The 23,683-nt window shown below is 40.2% G+C and overlaps 1 protein-coding gene across 1 annotated transcript in view; it reads right to left on the reverse strand.

The window, feature by feature from the left end:
* The window catches only part of Dok5 (docking protein 5), a 155,953-nt gene that overhangs the window by 17,827 nt on the left and 114,443 nt on the right, over positions 1 to 23,683 (reverse strand). Inside the window, exon 6 of the mRNA XM_004858020.4 lies at positions 20,584 to 20,719. Within this exon, the coding sequence (XP_004858077.1) occupies positions 20,584 to 20,719 (136 nt within the window). The remainder of the gene's footprint in view (positions 1 to 20,583; positions 20,720 to 23,683) is intronic.

The following is a 23,683-nucleotide window of genomic DNA, read 5'->3' on the forward strand; positions in this document are numbered from 1 at the left end:
ACAAATCCAGCCTGAGTTTGTGTGGCATGAATTCTGTTTCCCCTGTCTGACAGACGCATGTGTACGTCTGGGGTTCTAGTCCCTTGTAAGGGTCTCGCTCATGCATATTGCATGGTTCCACACTGGGCATCATTTATGGAGATAAATACATTTGCTCTATTCTTTGGGACTCTTCCCGCTTGGTGAAGCAGGTTCACTCAGTCAACACAAACTGCTTAAAATGCTAATCACTCTCCTAAGTGGCAGCAATCAATTCCTCTGGGACAAGAGCGGCAGGCCATGGGGAGCAAGTTTTGTAGTCATGGTGGACCAGCTACATGGTTGATGAGAAGAGCTGAGTCACCCCCAGGGTTGGCGCGCACTCTTTCCTCTCCTGCCCAATTTGCACTCCCTTTTATACTGAAGAAGACATTATTTCTTAAGAGGATCTATGTAGTTTTCTCCAATGAGAGAACTTAACAATTTACAACTGTTCTTGCTTCCCTGCACACACAAAACACTGGAAGCACACACTGCTGATGCACTTGTAAAGACTTGCTAATGTCCACTGAGATTAGATGAGCAGGGAATTATGCCTGAACTGGCATTCTGCTATCAGCACCAGGATATGCACTGGATGAGCTGTAGGTCTTAGCGTGAAGCTCTGTCCATCTAAAGGGCATCAAAGGACAAAGTGCACTCTGTGATCCCTCCAGCTCCCATTCTGTTCTGTGTCTCTTCCTGAGAGCATGTGTCACCTCCAGCACCAGGGAGCCAACTGTTCGGACTCACTTTAGTGTGCTTGGGACAAAGGCATCCGCACCAGTGGGCACTTACTGGAAAGGCAAATTCCAATGCTGAACTCCAAGCCTGCTCAACCACCCCAAGTGGAATGCAGCGATGTGTGACTGAATAAGCCCTGCAGATCGAGACCCACAGCCCTTTCTCCCTGTCCTCACCTGGCACCTTTCCCAACATCACAGCCACACCAACACTCAGGCTCTCTCAAAAGCCTCCCAAATCTGTTCCTTCCTTCCAGGTCCCAAGTGCACATCCTGGCCTTGTATTTCTGTCCTGACTCTCCACTAACCAACTGTGAGCCATCGAGCCACCGATGACTCCTCCACGCAATGGACCTACCGATACCACTAATACAAAGCAAAGTATTCCCGGGATTTCTGAAGGCAATATAGTAACACATACTTCCATTTGAACAATATATTTGTATCTCTTGATTAGCAGTCCTTCTCCTGTGTTTAGAAAATTCGGTGAACTCAAGTCCAGATTAGAAACTAAGTTAAATATAGTATTAACAGTTAAGTATCATGCACGGGTATTTATTGTAGCATTGTTTATTAACGCTCAATAAATGTGATATTACCAGAGAAAGGTTTAAATCCGTTACAGCAAGACCTGAAATGTCATGTCATTAAAAAGAATGCATATGACAAAGTTGGCAAACTTTTCTGTGATGGGACAGACAGCACATGGCTTTGCAGGCCACACAGTGGAATCACCAACTACTCAGCTTTGTTATTTTGGAGAACAAACAGCCACAACAATTCATAAATGAATGAGAAGCATAGCTGAGTTCCAATAAAACTTTACTTACAAAAAACAGGCACAGGCCAGATTTTGCACTTGGGCCATTGTCTGAAATTCCAGAATGTGAGCTGTACCATGTAATTTGCAACTATTTACTGTTAAATGAGAAAATCAGCATGTAGTTTTTAAAATGTGTGATATGATAACAATTGTATAAAATAGACAATGCCCCCCAAACATCCACCCCCTGTACATATCCTTGAATTTGGGTCTACGTATGTACATAGACATAGACCCTTTTGCGGTATAGGATTGTGTCGGTACACTGAAAACCCAAAGGATACATAGGAATTTCTTAACAAGATTTAGGAGTTGCTGATAGAGGAGAGGGAAAAAGATACATACAAACAAATAACAATAAAGAAAAACATTGTAGCACTAATCATCATCTGTGTGACCATCATTTTGCAGATAGTTAAACTTTACATACATGAGTGTGTATAAAAATAAACAGGATTTAAAAATCAGTCCCTATTTCCAAGGATAGTAGTGCAAATTAAATGAAATAAAGCACACAGACTCTGAGCAAAGAGCCAGATGGAGCTGCTGGCTCCTACTCTAGTTATCCCTCAATTAGGCAAGGCCTCCTATCTTGGTTTTCTGCTTGTGTGCTCCTGCCTACCACCCACTCCCCGCCACTCCTTCCCCTTCCCTCACTCCCTTGGATGCGTTCTGCACCCAGTGTTCTTTGGTTGATTTATTTATTCATTCCACCCATTTACATACTGTGGGTCTGCCCTCTCCCAGGGGCTCAGTTCCTTGGCGTTCCTTTCTCTGCGAAGGAGGGCAGACCCTGTTTGGAGAGAATTCGACTTTCTGGAGGCAGAAAATATTTCTTTCATATGCTTCCATACCTAATACCTTCTATGATTCCAGGCACACAATGAGCATTGAATAAAAGGTGACTGTACGACTGAATGATTGACAGATGCATTGACCAAATTAATGTGAACAAGAATCCTCTATAATCTGTCTTCCTCTCACCATTTTAACCTCTTCTTGCAAATCAATAATTAGAACAGCTCATTACTTCTGCATTTAGCAGGTGCTATGTGCTATGCCAAGGAATTCTCTTGCCTGGCAAGGTCTGTGCTAATATAATCCCGTTTTCAGAGGTGGAAATAAATACTACATTTGGTAAAATGACTTGTTCAAGCTGAAAAGATGCCCAGCCAGGATTTTACCTGGTCTGTGACCCAGTTCATAATATTAGCTACAATTCTTAATATTAGCATGTATGTTTCTCTCAGGAAATACTGAGGATGTTATTGAGGTAGGATAGAAGAAATAAAGATAGAAAGGAAACAAGAAAAATCATAATTGTAAAACTGTACTTTTAAGAAAAAGTGCAGCTTTGGGACACAAAGCTATCCAAAGTTATAATGTCTCTTTCCCTTTCAGAAAACACCCCCAAAATTTCCAAGGGTCTTAAAGATAAAATAAGCCATAAATTGGGCCCATGCTTTTCACCTATAAATTGAACCTGACTTTTCCTTCCACAGCGCTATTATTAAGTGGATACCATATCTCTAAATTTCAAACACATGTAAATGGTTTGCATTCAACATAGTCCATCAAGTGGACGACCTGACAGACTATAGGAATGAATAAATTTCCTCAGTCACCCATCTTGATACACTCCCAAGACCTCATAAAATCTCCCATCCCTATACCATAAAGTATCTATCTCTTCAGGCCCACACACTACTCTGACTGTGAACCTTTTAAATTCTCCCTAATAAACCTTTTCAATGTCTGTCCCCAACATGTCCTACAATTCTTTAAAGTGACTTAAGTCAACAAACCTACATTCCACCCCATGGGTGTGGTGAGGTTCTCATCAATGGGTTTACATGTTCCCTTAGTAATGATAACAGGCACTTAGCTTTCACTTCAAAACATTAGAGAAGTGGCAACTGGCCAAAAGTCTGGGCTAGGGAGAGATGGGAATAAGCCTTCCATGTAAGGAACAGGATATTAGACCTTTGACCAAGCCCTTGAAACTTCCCCGAGCTACTTCTTTCAAGTGGAAATTAGCACTCTGCCCAACACAAGGTCTTCTCCTGCTTTCTCATGAAACCCAGGCTCTCTTCACTGGCTGCTGATTCCCAATTCCAGCTCTGACAGATGTTTGGCAGTAACCGCCTAAAAAGCTGTCTTTACTGTCTCCAATTCCTCTCCCTTCCTCTGACATTTGGAGGAAAAGTGATGGGTATTCCTATCATCAAAGTGTTACCACGATATCCCATTACTGAACTGTCAAAGAAATAAAGCAGGCAGGGGCTTACTTCTTCAATGTTGAAAAAGAAAGAAAAGGAAAGGAAGAGAAAAGAGAAAAGAAAAGGAAAGAGAAGAAAAGAAAAGGGAAAAACAGTGGGGAAGAGAAAAGATTGCTTTCCTGTTAAGGAACAAAAAAATGCAAAGGAGACACTAGTTGGTGAGCCAAACTCTGGCTAAAACAATGCTTTCACTGTGGCTTACAGCTTTGACAAGCAGACTCTTCATGAAATCAACTATTTGGGGCCAAATTTCTAAGTGCAGCATTTTGCTGAGAGCCAGATGTGCTCCAATGGTTATTTTCATGGGGAATGAAAGTGATTTGCATCAATTTATTCGGAGCCATCTGAAATCCTCAAACACATGCATAAAATAAAATCATTGCTCCCTTTGCTTCTGGTAACTTTTTATGCCTCCTTACTAAGGGAATCCTCTTCTACCTGTACACTGTAAGAACTCTCCTTAGGGACTGATTTTTTCCAGGGCCTTTTAAGGCTGGCTTGCATGGAACCTGATCCTTCCTTGGGCATTGGGAAGGAACTAGATTTGTTATTCTGGCTTTTTCTTTTTCTCAATGCTCAATACAATCCATTTGAAATTCATTTTGCTCATTTGACAAACCTATGCCCTGGGACATACCTAGAATTTATTACAGACACAGACAAGGCTGTGTCTCTGCCCTCCAGAGGCTTCCATCCTAATGGAGCTGCTACTTTCTTAGGAGGAAGGGGAGGCAGGGAGGCAGCAACAGAGACTTTATGTGGTCAACAAACCCTAAAATATTTACCATTTGGCTCTTTATAGAGTGTTTCCCAATAAATTACTTATTGCCTGACTTCCCAAAACAGATTTGAAGTTGCAATGAGCTGATTCTGTTGGTCTCAACATCTCCATCACCATCTCTAGCTCTGTCTTATTGGTTCTGATTGACATTGGGAAAACCATACCACTGACTGTTGTCTCTGGGGGCACCCTGATGCACCCTGAAACTCTACTCTCAAGTCAATATCCACTGAGGAAGGGTTCATGGCACAATCCTCCAACTTGCCACTATGAGGGTGTCAGTGGGCAACCTACTTACAGAGTAACCATCTTATGCATCAATACCAGCTCTAGAGTTTATAAACAAAGCTACAACATTTCAGTGACATTCAATTTGTTTCCTTTTCCTAGAAAGGCACAGCCATAAGCTAAACAGCCATGGCATGGTGATAGGAGCTTACAGCTCTGGGGAGGAACTGTTTAAGGTAAGACAGCATTTAGTAATCCAGTGAAAGTAGGACTAAAATGCACCTCTGCACCTTTTAAGCTATTACAAGGTTACAGGAGACAGAAGGTGAAGTATGCAGGAAATGAAGGCCTTTCCCCTTTTCTAATGTAAAATAGTCTAGTTAGCCTGTGAATAGACAGCTAACTAGTAAAAGGGCCTGAGACAAAGCTGGGTGATCAGTCAAACTGGTAGAAATTAAAATAATAGGCAGTGGACTAGGACTTTGGACGAATAATAGACTTCCTTGGGCAAAATGGAAGTTGCAGCCTTTCCCTAGGAAGTTCCTGAGATTTTTTTTTCTTTTTTTCTGGTACCAGGAATCGAACTCGGGACCTTGGGCTTGCAAGGCAGCAGAACCACTGAGCTAAGTCCCCGGCCCAAGTTCCTGAGTTTTGAGGAACTTAAAATGCAGAATAACCAGGGTTTTTTGTTAAAGTCTCAGTTTCCTTTAAACTCTACATGCTGAGTAACTGCTTCAGAGAGGCTGAGTTCCAATGGGCTACTTTACACCTGGCCCCTGGACAACTGAGCAGTTCCCAGGCTGCACTTATCCATAAGAAGTTCTGAACCAAGGGGACATGAGGCAACCCACTATGGACCCCTGACAACCGGGAGCTGTTTCCCGTCTTATATTTCTTTTAACACTCTCTTAACTCCCTGTCCATGATTTTATTCTTCAACTTCATGAGACAAGCTTGGGTTTGCATGGTTTGTATGGAGATTTGGAGGTTCCACTAAGACTGATAAGGAGTAATTTGGGATGTTTGTCTTCTTTCTTTTTTTCTCTGTTTATAGTATGTTTTTGTTAACTGTGATTGTCAGGTAAAAGGGCCGAAGACCAAGACCAGACCAGGCCACAACAAGCCTTTATTAGGGGAATAGATCTGCCGGGCTGCCTCTGAACAAAGGAGAGACAAAAGCAATATGGCTGGGGCAGGGAGAGTCTTTTATAGAGACTGGAGTGGGGCTTGTAGGGGCTGAGGCGGGGTTGAGTGAGGTAGTGACTAGGGAATGGAGGAGCCGGTGATGTCACTAGGTGGTAGGAGGTGAGCGAGTATTAGGTTACTCTCTAGGTGGGAACAGGGGCATGCTGGGAAGAAGGGTTTGTTCTTTGGTGGGAACAACCATCTTGACATGACGTCACACAGGGGAGGGGGCAAGGCACCATAGGAAGAGGGCAGCTACTATACATAATAGCTGCTGAGGTGGTGGGAGACCTATCAGTGATTACATCTAATGAGGACAAATTTTTCACTATTATGGCCTCTCAATTCTGGCATTCTCCTTCCTGCTGCTCCTTATCTTCTTTCTCATTTTCTTTTTTGGAGGAAGTTTGTTTTAGAGACCAGCCCTGAGAATGCTTTTAGTCCTAATTGTTTTTCTTCCCTTATTGTACTGAGGTTTTGGGAGATAGCAACATCCCTCTAGAAAAAGTTCCTGAGCATGGTTGGGAATAGGCTTTTCATGCCAAAGGAAGAGGCACTCTCCTATCTCCTCCTTGAGAAATAATGCCTGGAGAGGGATTTACCAAACATCTGGTGTCCTTAATGAAAATAGGATTATTAGTCTTTTGAAGTGGGATCAGTACAGCACAGATGATTTCACTGAACAAAAAGCACTTTGACCTGTGACCTGTGACCCCAACCAAGATGGCCTGTCTGGGTACAAGCTAAGGAGTTCTTTTCAGCTCTTTGAGGAAAGTATTACTTCCTGTTTGCAACTGATGGACCCTGGCCAAGGCCATTCTAGCATGGGACCTGAAAAACAAGGAAAAGAGAGGATGGCCCACAATAATTTAAAAGGGCAAGGGGCTATTTTCTCTTCTTTCAGGACACCCCTCACTCTCAACATACAGTGCAGCAGGGAGTGGCAGCTCATCCAGGGTGAATCTGTACATGTTGTGAGGACTCCTCCTTAACAGTTTCACTGCCTCCCTCTGCTGATCCTTTCCCCATGACTACCAGCTTCCAGTCTCTCTCTCTCTTTGTGAAATTTCCTGACCCAGAAGGCTCTTGAGTGGCTAAGTTTTCTGTCTTTCTAGGACAGTGAGATTCCCCCTCCCTGTGACCCCTCAGCAATGTCCCCCTAAGGAAGACCTTTGGGCAGACATTGCTCCTCCATAGGGCCCGCACTAGGTCTCATGTTTCGTATTCCCTCAGATTCACTCCTGAGCTATATTTTTTAGAACTAGTCTAGATTTGATCCTCAAACTCTCAAGAAGAAATGTCTCACTTCCCTATACAATACCTCCTGGCTCCAATGTGGGCTCCCAGATCACCAATTTTGGTCCCTTAATGGAGTGCTGCCACATGTGCCTTTCTAAATCTTTTCACATTTGGGTCTCCTTGATTCCAAGTTCTGACACTAATGCCCTTTCCTCCTTCTGACTCTTACTGTTGTATCTTATTATAAGAGATCTCTGTTATGATTTACCTGAAAAGTGTTATGATATACCCTATTGAATGTTCTGACTAATGCATTTATAGTTATAAACTTAAAACTACAAAAGAATTATAATTCAGCATGACTAATATGCCTAAGAGTGTACTCTGATTAAATGTAACTTTCTTGTGTTCTATATGTTTTCTTGTCTGTTCATTTGCCTGTTAATATGTTTTAATAACTGGTGAAAATACCTACAGCTGCTTTATTAAAGTTTGTTGTTTTGCTTTCTCATATCAATTTTGTTTTTCCTTTTATTCTTTGCCCTTGTAAACTTCTGGCTCTGTTGGTACTTTCCATGAAAAACTGGTTGTGTAGGGTCTCTAGGCCAGCAAAACTCACTTAAAACATTACAGGATAGAGGCTGGTAAGATTAATGGAACTTACAGGTAAAAATCTTATGTGGCAATACAAAGATTACGTGTAACTAGGCTAATGTGTATGTCTCTATGTGCTAACTTTCAGGAATGTATTCTATTTAAGTTGGGTTATAGGTAAATGAACAGTCATGATATTAGCCACCCAAGTGTTGTTTGTTGACATAGCTTAATGAACTAATTAAAATTGGTTGGTGAAATAAGAGTAATATAGTTATAGTTGGTGACATGTTTTCATCCAGATTGTTAGCCAGTCAGCCTCTTATTTGGTTTTATAAATCAATGTTACTTTTTTTTGCATACAATAATGTAAGAGTTTTTCCTTGGATATATTACAGGAAATATATATTAGTATATATTATATATTGTACATTATGGATAATATATTTATAGATTATAGATTATAATATAAATATATATTTAGCAGAGTTATTTTTAAATGTTAGCTATATATTACAAATGCATCTACTTATAGGTTATGTATATATAAATATAATTCATAGCTTGCATATATACATGTATACACATCTATTCATATATATATACACATTCATAGATTCATATATACATTAACCTATATAGATCTTTAAAATGTTAACTATGCTATGCTTTGGTTTTCATGAGTCATCTAAAGTAATTGTTAAGATAAATAAACAAGCAGGGCCTCTCAGGCCTGGGATACAGCCAGTCAAAACTTCCTTCTGTGGCTAGAAAAGCAGTTGCTTGAACGAATTTCCTTCCGTTTTCTATGCTGAGAGGTAACTTCTCCAGTCTCCCTAGAGTCTTATTGTGCCTCACCCCAACAAATTGTTATGAAAAGATTACTATAATATATAATTAAGTTGGCTATAATTAAGAAGTAAAAAGTTTTCTATGTCTAAAGCAACAAGTTTTTCTTAAGGTATTAAAATGCTCCTTGTTAAACTGACAAGACTAGATTGAAAAACAAAGATTCTATGTTTTACTAAGATAATGCTTTCCATTGCTAGGCTTTACTTTGTTAAAAAAAAAAAAGAACGGAGTTTTAAGGCTTAAATACTATTTTAATATTGACTTACAAAATGTTTTCAATAACAAGTTTATGATTGGTTAAAAGAACAACTATTATCTTAGTTTATAACACACCCTATATATGTGGGACTAGAGATATGTATACACATATAAAAACAAGACATGCTGTGAATCTAAGTTTTAAAATTAAGATTATAGAGTTAAGGCTATATAAGTTTAATACATACAAAACAAGAAGTGCTCTTTTATACAATATACATTACATCTAGACATTAGACATATAAAATGATCACAATTTTTGAAGGTAGATCACCAAAGAGGGAAATGCCTCCCATGCTTCCAACAGAAGCCAGATGGTCAAGCAAGATTGTGACCCATCCAGGTAGGTGACCCTGGTACAGCAAAAGACCATATAAGATCTAATGGTCTCTCCACATGGCCTCAAAAGTAATCCCTAAAGAGCCTCAACTGACTTTGACATCTATAAATAAACTAATTTTTATTAACATAAGTCCTACTTCCACTTGTTCTTAAACATCCAGCAGAAAAGCACAACCAAAAACATTGGGAGAGTAATAGTAATGTGAAACAAAAAGGTAGGCTAGACATAAAGAGAGGGCTCCAAACTGTACACCAGACCCTCCTGAAGTCTCCAGCTACACCTGCAACTTATCACTAGTGAAGCTGAACAAGGGAGGAAAGCCATGGTGGCAGCCACAGGGGCATAGCCTGACTCTTTACATTCCTTGAGGGAAGTAGTTCTTCAAAACCACATAGCCCTCTATCTTCTTACAGCTGAAACTGGAGGAAACTGCACACTCATACATGGAAGTTGTTATCTTTGGATAAATAATTCACATCCAGTAGAAGAAGACCTTAAATCAATAAAAAAGCAATATCAGATGTATAGATAACCTCTGTGAGAAGGCAGGTCTAGGATCCAGCTGGTTATAGTCTCTACTCCAATTGCTTAAAAACAGCATCTAGACTTAGATCCTTCCCTTAATCACTCCAATCTGCCTTTTCATTCTGCTTCATATGTTTGGACCACACATTCTTAATCTCTTGATAAAATTTGTTTCTTCTCACCCAGAGGCTGTCAAACTCCCAAAGGTCATGCAGATAGAGTCAATGATGAATATACCAGATTCCTTTTACTGGGGTCCACTAGATTGACCACCTGAAGACCCCATAACTGCTGAAACTCAACACAAGTTCTACTGAGGGCCCCTGAGATTAGTTCTCCAGAAAAAAATTCCTAAGTACAGGTCCCTACACTGACCGGTTCCAGCAGGAAGAAGCTAAAGCTAGATCTTTGCCCATCTTTCCTAATGGCAGTTAGGATACTTCTTCAAGGAGGGGAGGATGCAAAAGACACTTTAGTTAGTTAGCTTATAAGTAGGCAGTCAGTAAGGGATGGGCCTAACACAGAGTCAGCTGGATACAAAGAAATAGCACATACACTGAGATAAAATCTAATTCAAGCCATGCAGCTAGTTAAGCTTTGAAATGTAAGAGCAACACAGGAGAAACGATAAAGTCAGGAGAAGGATGGGCAAATAAGACCCTTTCTCCTGGAAAGAAATTTCTTAGACAGAATAAGCTAAGTTAGTTAACAACTCCTCTCCACCTCCGGGCTGCACTTGGAGGAGCTTAATGATTCAAAATCACCAGTTTCCTTTGAACTTGGCTAAGTTTTAAACGTGGATTTTTTAAAACCCTACATTACAAAGCCTCCCATGCTGTGCCTGTCCACATAAGGCCAAGGCAAAGAAAATGCTCCGGCAAACCACTTGAGATCCCTCCTGGATGCCCACCAGGAACTATTTTTCTTCTTATATTTCCAATAAACCCTTCTCTTTTAACCTTCTTTCTGTCCCTACTTCCATTCTTCAACTTTGTGAGACAGGGGACTTAGTTTGTATAAGGACAGCTATTTCACTCATACACAGGACACAATTATGGCAAATTTAAGGAAGGACATTGCATCTCATTTGCATCTATCCTGTCTCAATGAACTGTCTAGCTCCTCTTGCATGCCTGTTATTTTTTTTAGAGCACAAAATGTTCTTTATTAACCAGTAATCTTAATACACAGATTAAGCAGGAGTCAAAAATAGCACATATTAATATATTCTACTAGCATCCTCCTTTTTTCCCTCAACTTTAAAATGCTCCATGTAGAACACTAATTCTCTTTTACAGTAGTAGACATTTTCAGAGAATACAAATTCTGATCTATTTTGCAACTATTTTTGCTGAATCTAAAATGACATTAATTGAAAAAAATGTTACTCAGGACAACAAGCAAATTTCTATCAATTTCATTTTAAATGTTCATTTGTGTCAAAGTCAGAGCTGCCATTTAAACTTTCCAAATGAATTTTGGTACATTCTGAAAATTGTTTTCTAATTCTCAACTCGATCTGTCAAAATACAGTGTCACAGCTCTGGTAAACTTTTTTTGTGGCGCTTAAGAAAGACAGATTGTTTAATAAATTTCTTATGAATATATAAAAGGGAAAATTCAATGTTCTCTATTATCTAGTCCTTTACATTCACTTTTAAATCATTCTAAAAATGAAAAATTTGGAAGTATATTTTCTAATCCTTAATTTTTTTTTTTTTTGTTTTTGGTACCAGAGATCGAACTTGGGACCTTGTGCTTGCATGGCAGGCAGCAGAACCACTGAGCTAAATCCCTGGACGTTCTTAAAATTTTAATTCAAAGTACATTTCATTTAAGTTTAAATCCCTACTAGATATATTCTGAATTATGTACATGCAACACAATTTTTTAGAACTTTCCTTATTGACATTTGTTGTGCTATTTACACAATACAGAAAGGCATCAATGAGAATTTAGACACACATTGCATGCCTGTTACTAAATGCAGGGTCATTCCATTTAATTTCTTTTACTGTCTAAGGAATTCATGCTGAATATTTTGTGTTGTAGTTAGTTAATTTAACTTTAGCTGAGTAAGTACAGCACAGTGCCCCAAGTGTGGGCTCTGGAGCCCGTTGTTGCCTGGTTTAAATCTTAGCTCCATCACTTCTTAGTTGTGTGTCCAGACTCTAAGCTCTATAAATATGAGGTGACATCACCCACATCAATAGGGTCACGTGGAGTATTTAATATCACTGTATGTCTAGTCCTTGAAATATTGCTTCACACCTGGTAAATTCTCAGTGAATGTCAGATACCTTAGCAGCAGCATGTAGCTAACTCAAATTCATACTAAAACTCTACTTTTCCCAGGCAAAACTTTCACCAAAGTGACTCTTAACAATACAGCCCTAAAAATTTCTCTATTGAGTTTTCACACTTGACTATATATTTCTTAAAAAAATCATTGCCTCATCATGTGTTTTTCCATTCATAGTGGAAGAACCCTCGGACACCCCCATCATTTGTGTCCGTCCCACATGCTTTCTGCCAGAAATTCAACTTCTGTTTCCATTTCTTTAAACATAATTATGTAGCCAAGGTTTTTAAAAATCAGACGGAAGAAACAGACATGAAGTGATATATAAATGTCCTTTTGTAGACTCTCCCACCAGTCTTGTTCTCCAGTAGTGGCCAACATTAACATGTACATTTGTATCTTGCCAGAAGTAAATTTTCTGTACTTATAAAATATGTGTGAGTGAGTCAGGACAGGGCTGTTGTTTGGCTTCTTCATTCATTTACCATACACACCTTTGATGTTGCTATACACAGCTTTCTTCATGTAGCCATTACCACAAATGAGTTTCCTCTGGTTCTCTTCAACTACATCACATGATTCCTGTTATATCATGTGCTGTAATCAGTCCCCTTTTGGAGGACACTTAACCTCTCTCTAGTTATTTCTACTATTACTGATAAGCTCCCTAAGAATGGCAACTTCATTTTCTTCAGTCATTTCTTCAGCACCTGCGTAAGGAAAAGCTCTTGCACATCTGCAACCCTTACCCACAGTCCTCTGTGACCCTTAAGTCTGTTTACTGTACAAACCATCCCAGGTCAAGTGGCATTCAGCCTCTTGAATAGGAAACCTTGTACAAACAGGAGATGAACCATGTATCACAGACTGGAAGACAGGATTCTGACAATAGCAGGCCCTTAACTTCCTCATTCCCTGATCACCTTATCCCTGAACATCTTATCAATCCTTACTGTGTATGAAGGAGCTGCTCTTGGCATCTCAGGACCAACAGCCCATCTCAGGTTGTTACCTTAAATAAAGCCTGTCCTTGCTGCAAACTTTTCTTTCTTTCGCCTGTTATTTCTTACTCTTTGTATATTGTCTGGTGGATAAAATGATATCGGCAAAGACATGTTAAACGAGGAACATGAGAACAAAGAAATGACTCCCCCGTGAATACTGTGCACATATCATCTTCACATCCAGTGGCACATTTAGAGTAAATCCCTAGAAATACAATTGCTGGCCAAAAGAGATGCATAAATTTAACTTTGGAAAATAAGAACAAACTGTACTCCAAAGAGACTGTACCAAATTGAACTCACAGAACTATGTTTTTTGCATGCTTTGAGAGTTATAAATTTGAACTTATCTAAACTTTAGGCTCTTTTAAAAAACCTAAAGATTCTGCATCTTTTGCTGTACATTCTCCATAAGGTCGACCCCACTGCTTTGTAAGCAGTAGAAAAAATATTCTATAACTTTTTGAATAATGAACAGGACAGGATAGAAAAAGGGTTTAATTCAGGAGGGGATTTTTAAAAACCTGATAATTTCTTTAAGCAGTAAAGTTGACCCAATTAATCAGAGTCCATAAATAGAAGTAAAAACTGACGTTTGTAGGGGCCAAAGAGACCACGGGGAATGTGGAATTGCAAGAAAAGTGTTTATGCATCTAAAACCCTCCATGCAAGGGTCTATTTCAGAGTCTGGATAGCAATGAAATTGATTCTATGTTTTCTTTGATGACCTCTATATATTTTTAAAGTATACCACATTGCTTTAAAATTAGGCTGAAAATAAATTTAGTTGGTTTCAAGAATTGTGGGAGAGTACCACTGGCATGCTAGAAATTCCTAAGCAAATTTTATTTGGGAAATCCAATTCGAAAGTAAATCAATCCATGAAATAAACAAAGAGAGGCATGAAAGAACAGCTCAGATTAGCCCTCCAGCCTGTGTGATTAGGGAGAAGAATTCCACCCTGGGCCTGACTGTCACCCTCAGTGAAGCCCACCCTCTAAGCCCTGAAAAGAGTCTGCTAAATTGCAGGCATTCTCCACCCAGAGGCTCTGCCTTGAAGGAAATTCTAAAACTGACAGCCCTACTCCTGGAATGAGGGACATCCCACACACTGGCACTCCTCGTTCCATAATTAGACTTTGTTATAGACACTGATCTCAGAGGTGGCAAAAATAGCTGGCAACTCAGGGGAGGACCCGAGCTGTCCATGGGCTCTGCAGCTTCTCCAGCAAGGCAGCTGGCAGCTGAAGTCCTTCCCCAGTACTCCAGGGCCGCGCACCCCCCTTAACACTCCCTTTCCAGAGAATAATAACACTGAAGCGAATCTGAAGTGGGAAGGTGAGGGAGGAATTATAAGATGAAAGATCGCTATCTGGTGCCAAAGCTACCCAAAGAAACGAGATTGCTTTTAACAGGATTTTTCTTTATTTTTTTAGATATAAGTTGACAGGTGATTCTGAAATGTGCTTTGATATTTGGAGTAATTTGAAAATTCTAAGAAAGCTCAATGGGGACACAAGAGGTTTAAAACCTGTCGAGGAGCAGTGAGGCACAGTGGCCAGAGTTAGATGTTCAGGAACCAGACAAAACCATCTTGCATTCCTGGCTGCACTAGTAACGTGATCTATACTGCAGGTGACTTCAGTACTCTGGGAGTCCCCTTGCTCCCCTGTGGAACAGGGGTTGGTGATTCCAATCAGGTCAAGGACAGTGAGTAAAATATCCTCTTCCATGGTAGGCTGCCTGAGAGCAGGGGCCTCTATTTCACACTGTCCTGTGGGGCACAACTGAACAGAGTAGGCCCTCAGTAACTGTTTTCGAATGAATAAATGATTGAGAATGAATGAATTACTATGGTGGTGAGTGAAAAGCCAGGCAATGTATTTGACATATTACAGGTGGCTGAATAAAAACAGTGGCTGCCATTACAAAAGAGCCAGATACATCAGACAGCCACTAAATAAATGGTGTTATTAGCAAACACCACCATAAAGTGGGAAAATGTTTAAAAGGTAGAACTTAAAGGACTAAATAAGTATCGTAGGGACAGACACAAAGGTGGCCCTGTAACCTCTTTCTCCTCGTGCCCGGGCCCTTATGCATTCGTCTTCCCTTGAGCACAGGCAGGACTTTTAATCAATCAATCAAATATGCTGGGGAGATGATAGTGCTACACGAGCTTATGAGCTCAGTCCTGCCAGGAGACTCTGTGCAGCTTTGATGAAGTCAGTGGCTGCCTTGGGGAGACCCGTGTGACAAGCAGCTGTGCACAGCCTTGCTGGCAAGACACAGGGCCCACAATCCTACAATCACAAGGAATCAAGTTCCTTCAATAACTGTCTGACTGTAGAAGTGGATCCTTCACTTTAACCCTGAGATGAGACTGTAGCCCCAACTGAAACCTGCATTGCAGCTTGGTGAAAAACTGCAGCACCAGGCTTGGCTGAGCCAAGACAACTCTCCTGATCTACGCCATGAGATGATGCATATTGTTATAGGCTGGGGTGTAGCTCAATAGTAAAGCACTTTCCTAGCACACAGAAGGCCTTGGGTTCCATCTCCAGCAAACAAAAGTCAATCAATGTATGCTGCTTTGTAGCACATAACTGTTGATACCTTGTTATCGAGCAACAGAGAACCAAGACATGTTCCCAGAGAAGAACCTTTGGGTACAACAGAGACTGAGAGGGCCGAGGGGGCTGAGGATCCCCTCTGTCCACAGAGGACAGACACTGCCAGCCTTGTCCAGTGATGGCCATGGGGGGATCTGACAGCAGTATCCCCAGATTTATTCGCTTTTCAAGAATATATAGAAACCTGACTTGTCCAAAAGCTCATCGTTTTTAGGTGTTGGCCACCAATTTGGTGTTTTTAGAACCACCATACAGTGAGCTAATCTGCCGGGCAAGAAGACATGTGCAGAAGTTAGACTCCGATACTCAGGTCACCAGGAGTTGCCCCAGTAAGCCCATGCAGACTCTGCACTCCAGTGCTTTTAACCGCTGGTCTTGGGCCTTCGGTGGAGGTCACTGAGAGGGCTAGAGAACTTGACAAAAAAGTCCTTACAGTGTTGTCTGTTACAGAGCACAAAGCAAGATTCTTTATTTTATTATTATTAATGTTAGCGTTACATTATTTTCCCATGGCTATTATAACAAATTGCCACAACCTGGTGCCTTAAAATAAAACAAATATATTATCATACAGCTCTAGAGGCTACAATTCTCCAGTCAGTGTTACCGAGTTGAAGTCAAGAGGTGAGGGCTGGTTCCTTGTGGAGGTTCAAGCAGAGAATCTGTTTCCTGGCTTTGTGACCTTGAGAGCGCACCTACACCCTAGGTCTTTCTGTCCCTCTGCTCCAATCATCACCCTGGCCCTGTCTGACTCTTACTCCCCCATTCTCTCCTATAAGGATGCTTGTGATAATGCTAGACCCACCCAATAATCCAGGACACTCTTCCCATCTCACGCTCTGATCCCTACCTCGGTCACATCTGCAAAGTCCCTTTTGCCACGAAGCTGCTATTCACTGTTTCTAAGGATTAAAACATGAACATCTTTGGAAAGCCACCGTTCAGGCTGCCGTATCTCCTCTCACTGTTCCTCAGCCCACAGACTCATCTCTGTGTGCTTTGAGACTCAGGGACACAGGGATGGTCCAAACACCTGTGACCTCAAATGGTGGGGGTGCCCGGGGTAGCGCTCTGTCTCCAGATGTGGCCTTGGGGTTCTACGACAGTGGCAGCAGGCAAGGAGTTAGGGCTTCTTTATCATGAGGCCAGGGCAGAGGTGAGCTTTCCCAACCTCCTTCCATTACAGCCTTGGCTTCTCTGGAGGAGCAAGCCAGCAGTGCATGAGGTAAGTCACAGAGGAGAATATAGCTAGATCTGCATGGAGCCATGCTCAACCACTGGAACCTCAAAACAGTAATCTCAGGAGCCTGAGCAAGCAGTGCTGTCTTCATTTGTTCCATTTTACCATGGTGTCTCCTCTCCTAATCAGGCACTGATTACAGTACATCGATTTTAAGCTTTTCCCAATCTGCATTCTGACTTTCTTGAGATTAACATCCCATTTTGAAACTTACTCATTTCATCCCAAACAGAACGATGTTGCTTTGAAATCACATTCATTTTATAGAACTCATGAAGCATCCGGCAAATTAAGAGCAAATGACATTATTTTCTAGTTAAATTTGCAAAGGGATGATCTGAATGAATTACTCATATTCCCGATTAATTTTAGTAGAAATAATGAAGAGGCTGTAAAGCAAAAACATGTGCTTACAGAACCTGCCTTTCAAGCACAAACAATTTATCCTAATTATGGCTTCAAATAAGGTAATCTTAGAAAACTTCTTTAGCAGCTTAAACACGTCTAATGGGATAGCTACACAAGTCTCCTTTAATGACATGTGAGTTTTAATTGGCTTGAATTCTACTTCATAGCTCTCTCTCTCTTTCTCTCTCTCTCTCTCTCTCTGCCTTTCTCTATCTCTTTGTCTAATCCTCCCTCCATCTGTCATTAACTGACTTATTTGCTTTATCCAGAATTGGTAAGTATATGTGGAAATGGATAACAAGAGTCCATTAGTTCAACAAGGAACTCTTTTTGGAAGATCACTTGTTAAGAAAAATCAAATTCTTAAAATACTGACAGCTTATGAATCAACAATTAATTTTGAGAATTTAACCTAAATAAATAACAACTGGTGCATACAGATTGAGCATTAAGCTGAAACATCGTTTTAAAATCAAAGTAATATCCATGCATTGTAATACTACATAACCATGAAATAAATATATTTGCTTAATGAGGAAAAATTCTGTACAGTATAATATTTTTACCAAAAGCTAGTTATAAATGATGTGTTCAATACAATTTTATTTCTTTGTCCACATGATTAAAATTCTAGAAGCTATAGTACATACTCAAAAGTCAACAAGGGGTCTATTCCCACGTGTCTGGAATCTGGGTGACTTGCTTTGTTCCAGTTCTGCTGTATTATCTGTCATTTTTTAGTGATGCATAGTAAATATGACTGCTGTTGTTTCTTACAGTAGTTTCTGATTCTCTAAATACTGTCAAATCATATCATTTTCTATCCCTTCTCAATCTTTAAGTTTGCTTTGCTTTACCTACACACACACACACACACACACACACACACACACACACACAGTGGGAGGAGAGAACCAGGAAAGAGGAAAGGGGATTAATAACAATAATAATGATAGCTACTACTCACCGAAACTTTTTACATGATGGATTGTGTTGAACATATGACAAGCAATCTCAAGCCTTATAAGAAGACTCTAAGGTAAGTGCTGTCACCTTCCTCATTTTACTAAGGAAATACTGGAGCTTGGCAAAATTGAGAGCATTTTTCTCCCCCCACAGGCAACAATGTTTCAGAGTTGGTGTTGGAACTAGGTCTGGCTCAGTGATAGCACTGATCTTTATCTCTGCATTATCTGTGCCTACCATATAGTAGTAAGATTAACCAAGATTTTCCAAAAATAGAAAAATAGCAGAGAGAGAAAAGATATAAGAACCTGATTCCTGAAATTACGAAGATGGAAAAGTCACAAGATCTTCAGTCCCAAGATTGAAGGCCTAAGATTCAGGAAGGGAAAAGGCATAAATTCAAGTCTGACTGAGAAGGCAGGAGGAGATAATGTCTCAGTTCAAGGCCATAAAGCAAGGAGACCTCATTCTCTCTTATCTGCCCTTTGTTGTATACAGGTCTGCAGCCAATTGGATGCAGCTCACCTGTGTATGCAGGGCACACTGCTGTACTCCGTCTACCAATTTTAATGTTATCTCATCCAGAAATGTCCTCACAGCTGCACCAGAGTAATGTTTAACCAGGTATTGGGGCCACCCCTGTCCCACATATGTGGAATATCCCAAGCCCTTAATTCACTCCAAGTCTCCCCGGAGCACATGTCAAGACTGATTTTATGATAATTTACAAGTGCAGCTCCAGATTCTCATGCAAGCTTACTTCAGCACTGGCCCAAGCGAGCATTTGAGCTCTTTTCTGACAGTAAACCAGCCCTCCAGTGACATGCAGCCAGCTGCGTGTTCTGGTGTGACACGTAAGCAAAACAAATAAGTAAATAAATGATCAAGGGGAGTAAAAAATAACAGTATTTTATTACAGGAGAAAATCCTATGACATTTGAATTTCAACGTCTATTAAGAATGTTTCTTTATTGGAACACAGTTTTTCCCATTCCATCACATTTTTCTACAGCTGCTTTTGTGCTGCAGCGGCTGGAAAGTGGCTGCAACGGAGTCCAGGAGAACTGACAGATTTACCACTTGACCCTCTACAGGAAGTTCTCACGACCCATGTTCTACAGCCTCAGCTTGCTGCGTGCACAAGTCACTTGAGAATAATCTGCAGCTCCTTGGGGAAGCGCACATTACTGGTATGCTTTGCTTCCCTCTTTCAATCCAAATATTCCAACTCCAAATATCTCAAACTAAATCCAAATCCCAAATATCAAAAAAATCCAAATCCCAATCCACATGTCTCAAACTATCCCAGTTTTACCATGACAAACCAGCTACTTTTGATTTTATTTCCTTCCAAATATGAAGCCCCATGTAGATGTTTACAAGTATGAATGTGTGATTTGCTTTAACAATTTGCATTCATTTAAGATCTCATTAATTTACCCTCCTTTAAGAACAAAGTGAGGAGTGGATTCTTTGTCCAATCTATAGTACCTAGCACTATGCAAAGGAGAGGGTTGGTGTTCCAGGGGCCTACTGCGTGTACTCATGTGTTCATGGCATCTTTATGCGTTAGAAAATGCATGACTGTGGATAGCATGTCAGGTTTCCTTTGGCCTGTAGAGTGCTGCTATTTCAGCTGAAATTCCCTGCCAACAGTTAGCAACTGATAAACACAGACTCAAATTTTTAGCTTCCCTTGAAAACTCAAGAACTCTATCCCTACAGGACCCACAGTCTCCTATCACTAGCTGTCTGGTCTTGGCTTTTTGATATTTCATTCTGGTTTCCCTTAACCCTCTTCTCTCATTCCATCCTCTGATGGCATTTAAAATTATAACTTCTGATACAGCTATAAATATATGTCCATCTGTAGATAACCCACTAGTGTGTCTATAGGTGATGTACACAACCAAATGGATTTCAATATAAATATACACATACAATAATCACAAAGTAGATGGATAAGTGAATGAATGAACAATCAAGAATAGATTAATTTTTTAAACCAACTGGCCACTCTGGGAATTCCAAAGATGGAATTTAATCCACGTGATACACTGTTGAATGCAAAAGTAAACCATCTGCTCAAACAATGCTGGTCATATAGCTCTACATGAAAATTCCCAGATTTCTGGGCTAGAAGGGAGAAATTCCAAACGTACCATTGAATTTTTCACGCTTTGTAGCAAATGCTCATGCTGCTCCGCTATGGCCAAAGCAGCGGAGTGGACTTTCTGATAGATGGCCTCCCCATCTCGCGTCTGAAAGATAAACAGCCCTTCACCAGTCTCACACATCCTGTGAAGACAAAAACAAGAAGCTTCTGAAAACCCAGGTCCCAGAAGTCCAATGGATTAAGGTCTTGTGCCCATATATATGTGCTTTTTAAAAGCAAGGTTAGGATTCCTGTTCGCCATTTGCTAAACAAAGTAAAGTAGAATCAAAATGCTCAAAGTGTCCAACTATCTGTTATAAATATGGGCAGGGAACCAATCACTCAAGGCCAAGACATTCCAAGTGTTTTGTTTTTGTTTTTATCCATGAGCAAAGTAGAAGATGAACAAAAGAGCCATTTCTTGACTCTCAGTATAATCCCCATACTTCACTTGCCACCCCCAAACAGGAAAGCTGGACAACTGTGTCCCTGTCCAGTCCATGGGCAGCTTCTCCTCAGAAACCATGCCAGTCACTCTAAGGTAGAAGCAGAATTCTTCCTCTCTCTTCCATTCCATACTCATTTCCACCACAGGCAATGGTTTTAAGGATTCTTTCATTTCTAAAATCCCACGTGAAATTATTTTTCCAGGTTCCACTCAACCTGATGGATCAAGGGCAGCCTTCTTTTCTTTTTCCTTTAAAGAGCATGATTCCACTGAATTACTGTTTGGAACATAAGGGACATTCTTTAAAGGAAACTGGGTGGGCATGATAACTGACCTCAAGTGTGATGAAGAAGGTCACCTATATTCCAGACCATTAAAAAATGGAAACATTTATGAATAAGAGAAGACTGCTATACACAATTAAGCCAAAACAACTGCTTTTTAATTAAATGTATATTGCTATATAAGCATTTAATATAAATGTATAGTAAAATGTAATGACTCGATATTTTTAAAGGACTTGGACAAAATCATATGCAGGATCACTGAAAAGCGCTCTGATTTTGGTGCATACATACTGCCACCGTAAAGGCAGAGAGTGGTCCTGTTGTTTGTTCTAAGGGACCTAATTCTTTGAATTCTCCTCCTATCTCTTCAGAATCTCCTGCTGAATACTGAACACTGGGTTTAGTGCCTATTTTGCTCGCATCTGAAAAACTGTTTAACACAAGACAGAAATTAAGGAAACATTCTGCTCAAACCACTGTTAAGTTTTTAAATCTACTTCAACACATCCAGTCAATGTAAAGCAAGGAAGATTTATGCCAATCTAATTTTTCACAATTAACACAGCTGTACGGCAGTCGTCTCCATACATGGCAGGGTTTGTGGAAATGGCCAGAATCTGTTTAGCTTGAATTTCTTGCATATGAGCTATGCAGGGGTAAGAGGAAGAAAAAGAAGGAATAGCACTGCCAATAATCTGATATGAAGAATTAGCTCAGGAAGTTGATCACGCAGTTTTAGTGATTAAGTCAGTTTCATCTAATGAAGAACGAAAACCTACAATTCAAGACATCTTTCAATCGAGAATGATCTTTCAGTCATTCTTTCCTGAGGATAGCTTACGATACTTCAACCTCTTCTGCCTCTTCTCCTGCACGTGAGCCACCACACCACTTGATCCATCACTCAACACTTAGTTCTACACAGTTTTATGGTTTTCATACATCTTTTTTTCCCATAGAAATATGAATTCTTTAAGAAGAGGAGGTAGCCTTCTGCTTCTCTTAAGGCAGAAGTTACTGTTTATGTTCTTATTTGAATGCTAACTTTGGTTCCAGAAAGGATGAAGGTATCTATTAGTGGGAAACACTTCTAAGAAGATGGATTAGTATCAAACTTTGCAATTGTGGTTCCCATGCCTGATCTTCCAGTGACCTTTAAAATTTTTTTTTAATTGAAAGGCACGGTAAGAAATACAGTTTAGATGGTGATCCAATGCATCTATCTGTTTATGGATCTACCATCAATCTCCCACATGCCAATGTTTTCTTCTCTACCTTACTTTTTAATGTGAGTGGTAAGTGCTTAGTCTATATTATGACTCATAAACTGACCAGACCTACTTTTTAGAAAAATCACTCTTTTAGCCAATATCTACTTTTAGTAAACAATAATTTCATGTACTTTTTAATAACATTTAAGTCTCTAAAATAATGTGATCAGAAACAAATGAAATGTAAACAATTATTATGTCAGGCATTCTTCTTTAACTTACATGGGCTATCCTCACCTATCTCTAAGGGTCTCAAATACACACTCATGTGTGCACACAAGTGTGCATGTCCCCCCCCACTTACAGAAAGAACCAGGAATCACAACCTCAAACTCCATGAGAGCTCAGGCAGAGAAAGTGATGAGTAAATTGACTCCAACCCTCTACAGCACAGAGTGGAGAATATGGGTCTTGTTTACAGATTGCAGTAATGAGTCAGCCCTAGCCAGGTGCTCACATGAGGGGAACAGGAGGCCAATGGAGCCACAGCTTCTGATTATTTAACAGAAGCCACAAGTCTTGATTGTGACATAAACTCACCTGAATTTTAAATGCCAGCAGCCTGTTTCTTTTTTTAAGCTGTGAAAGCCAGAATTCTTTGATCAACAGGATCTGGCCAAGAGGTCCCTAGTGAGCTTTAAAAAGACAAAGTGCATTCATAATCTCTGAACAGAACAGAAATGTGGCCTTTGGTGTGATGGGTGGCACTTTTGTCCATCTGGTCAAGGTGTGTGACCCTCCACTGGACAGCACGACCCAGGTAATGGCAGACGAACACACTGACCTTTATTTGCCCTTCCAGAAGGTCTCTTCTAGCCTATACCCACAAGCTCTTCCATCTTACTCGCTTCACTATGCCCAATTGGCTTGCCGGGAACTGTTTCATAAGCAGCATTACAACCCATTAAATGTTAGGATAGGCCTTTCTCAAAATAATGTAGTAGGCTAATGCCCAGAGGCAGTAAGAAGAAAACAAGGGGAATGAAAAAATAAAAGAAAGCAAGTAAAATGAATAACACATCAAATAGGCTAATGGTCTTACATAACCTAATACTGTGATATCTTTTCCGTTTCTCTGGAGAAAATGCAACACTAAACAAA

Source organism: Heterocephalus glaber, unplaced genomic scaffold, assembly GCF_053883595.1.
Source record: "Heterocephalus glaber isolate CG9 unplaced genomic scaffold, H.glaber_assembly_v1.0 deba00001673, whole genome shotgun sequence".
Taxonomy (NCBI): domain Eukaryota; kingdom Metazoa; phylum Chordata; class Mammalia; order Rodentia; family Bathyergidae; genus Heterocephalus; species Heterocephalus glaber.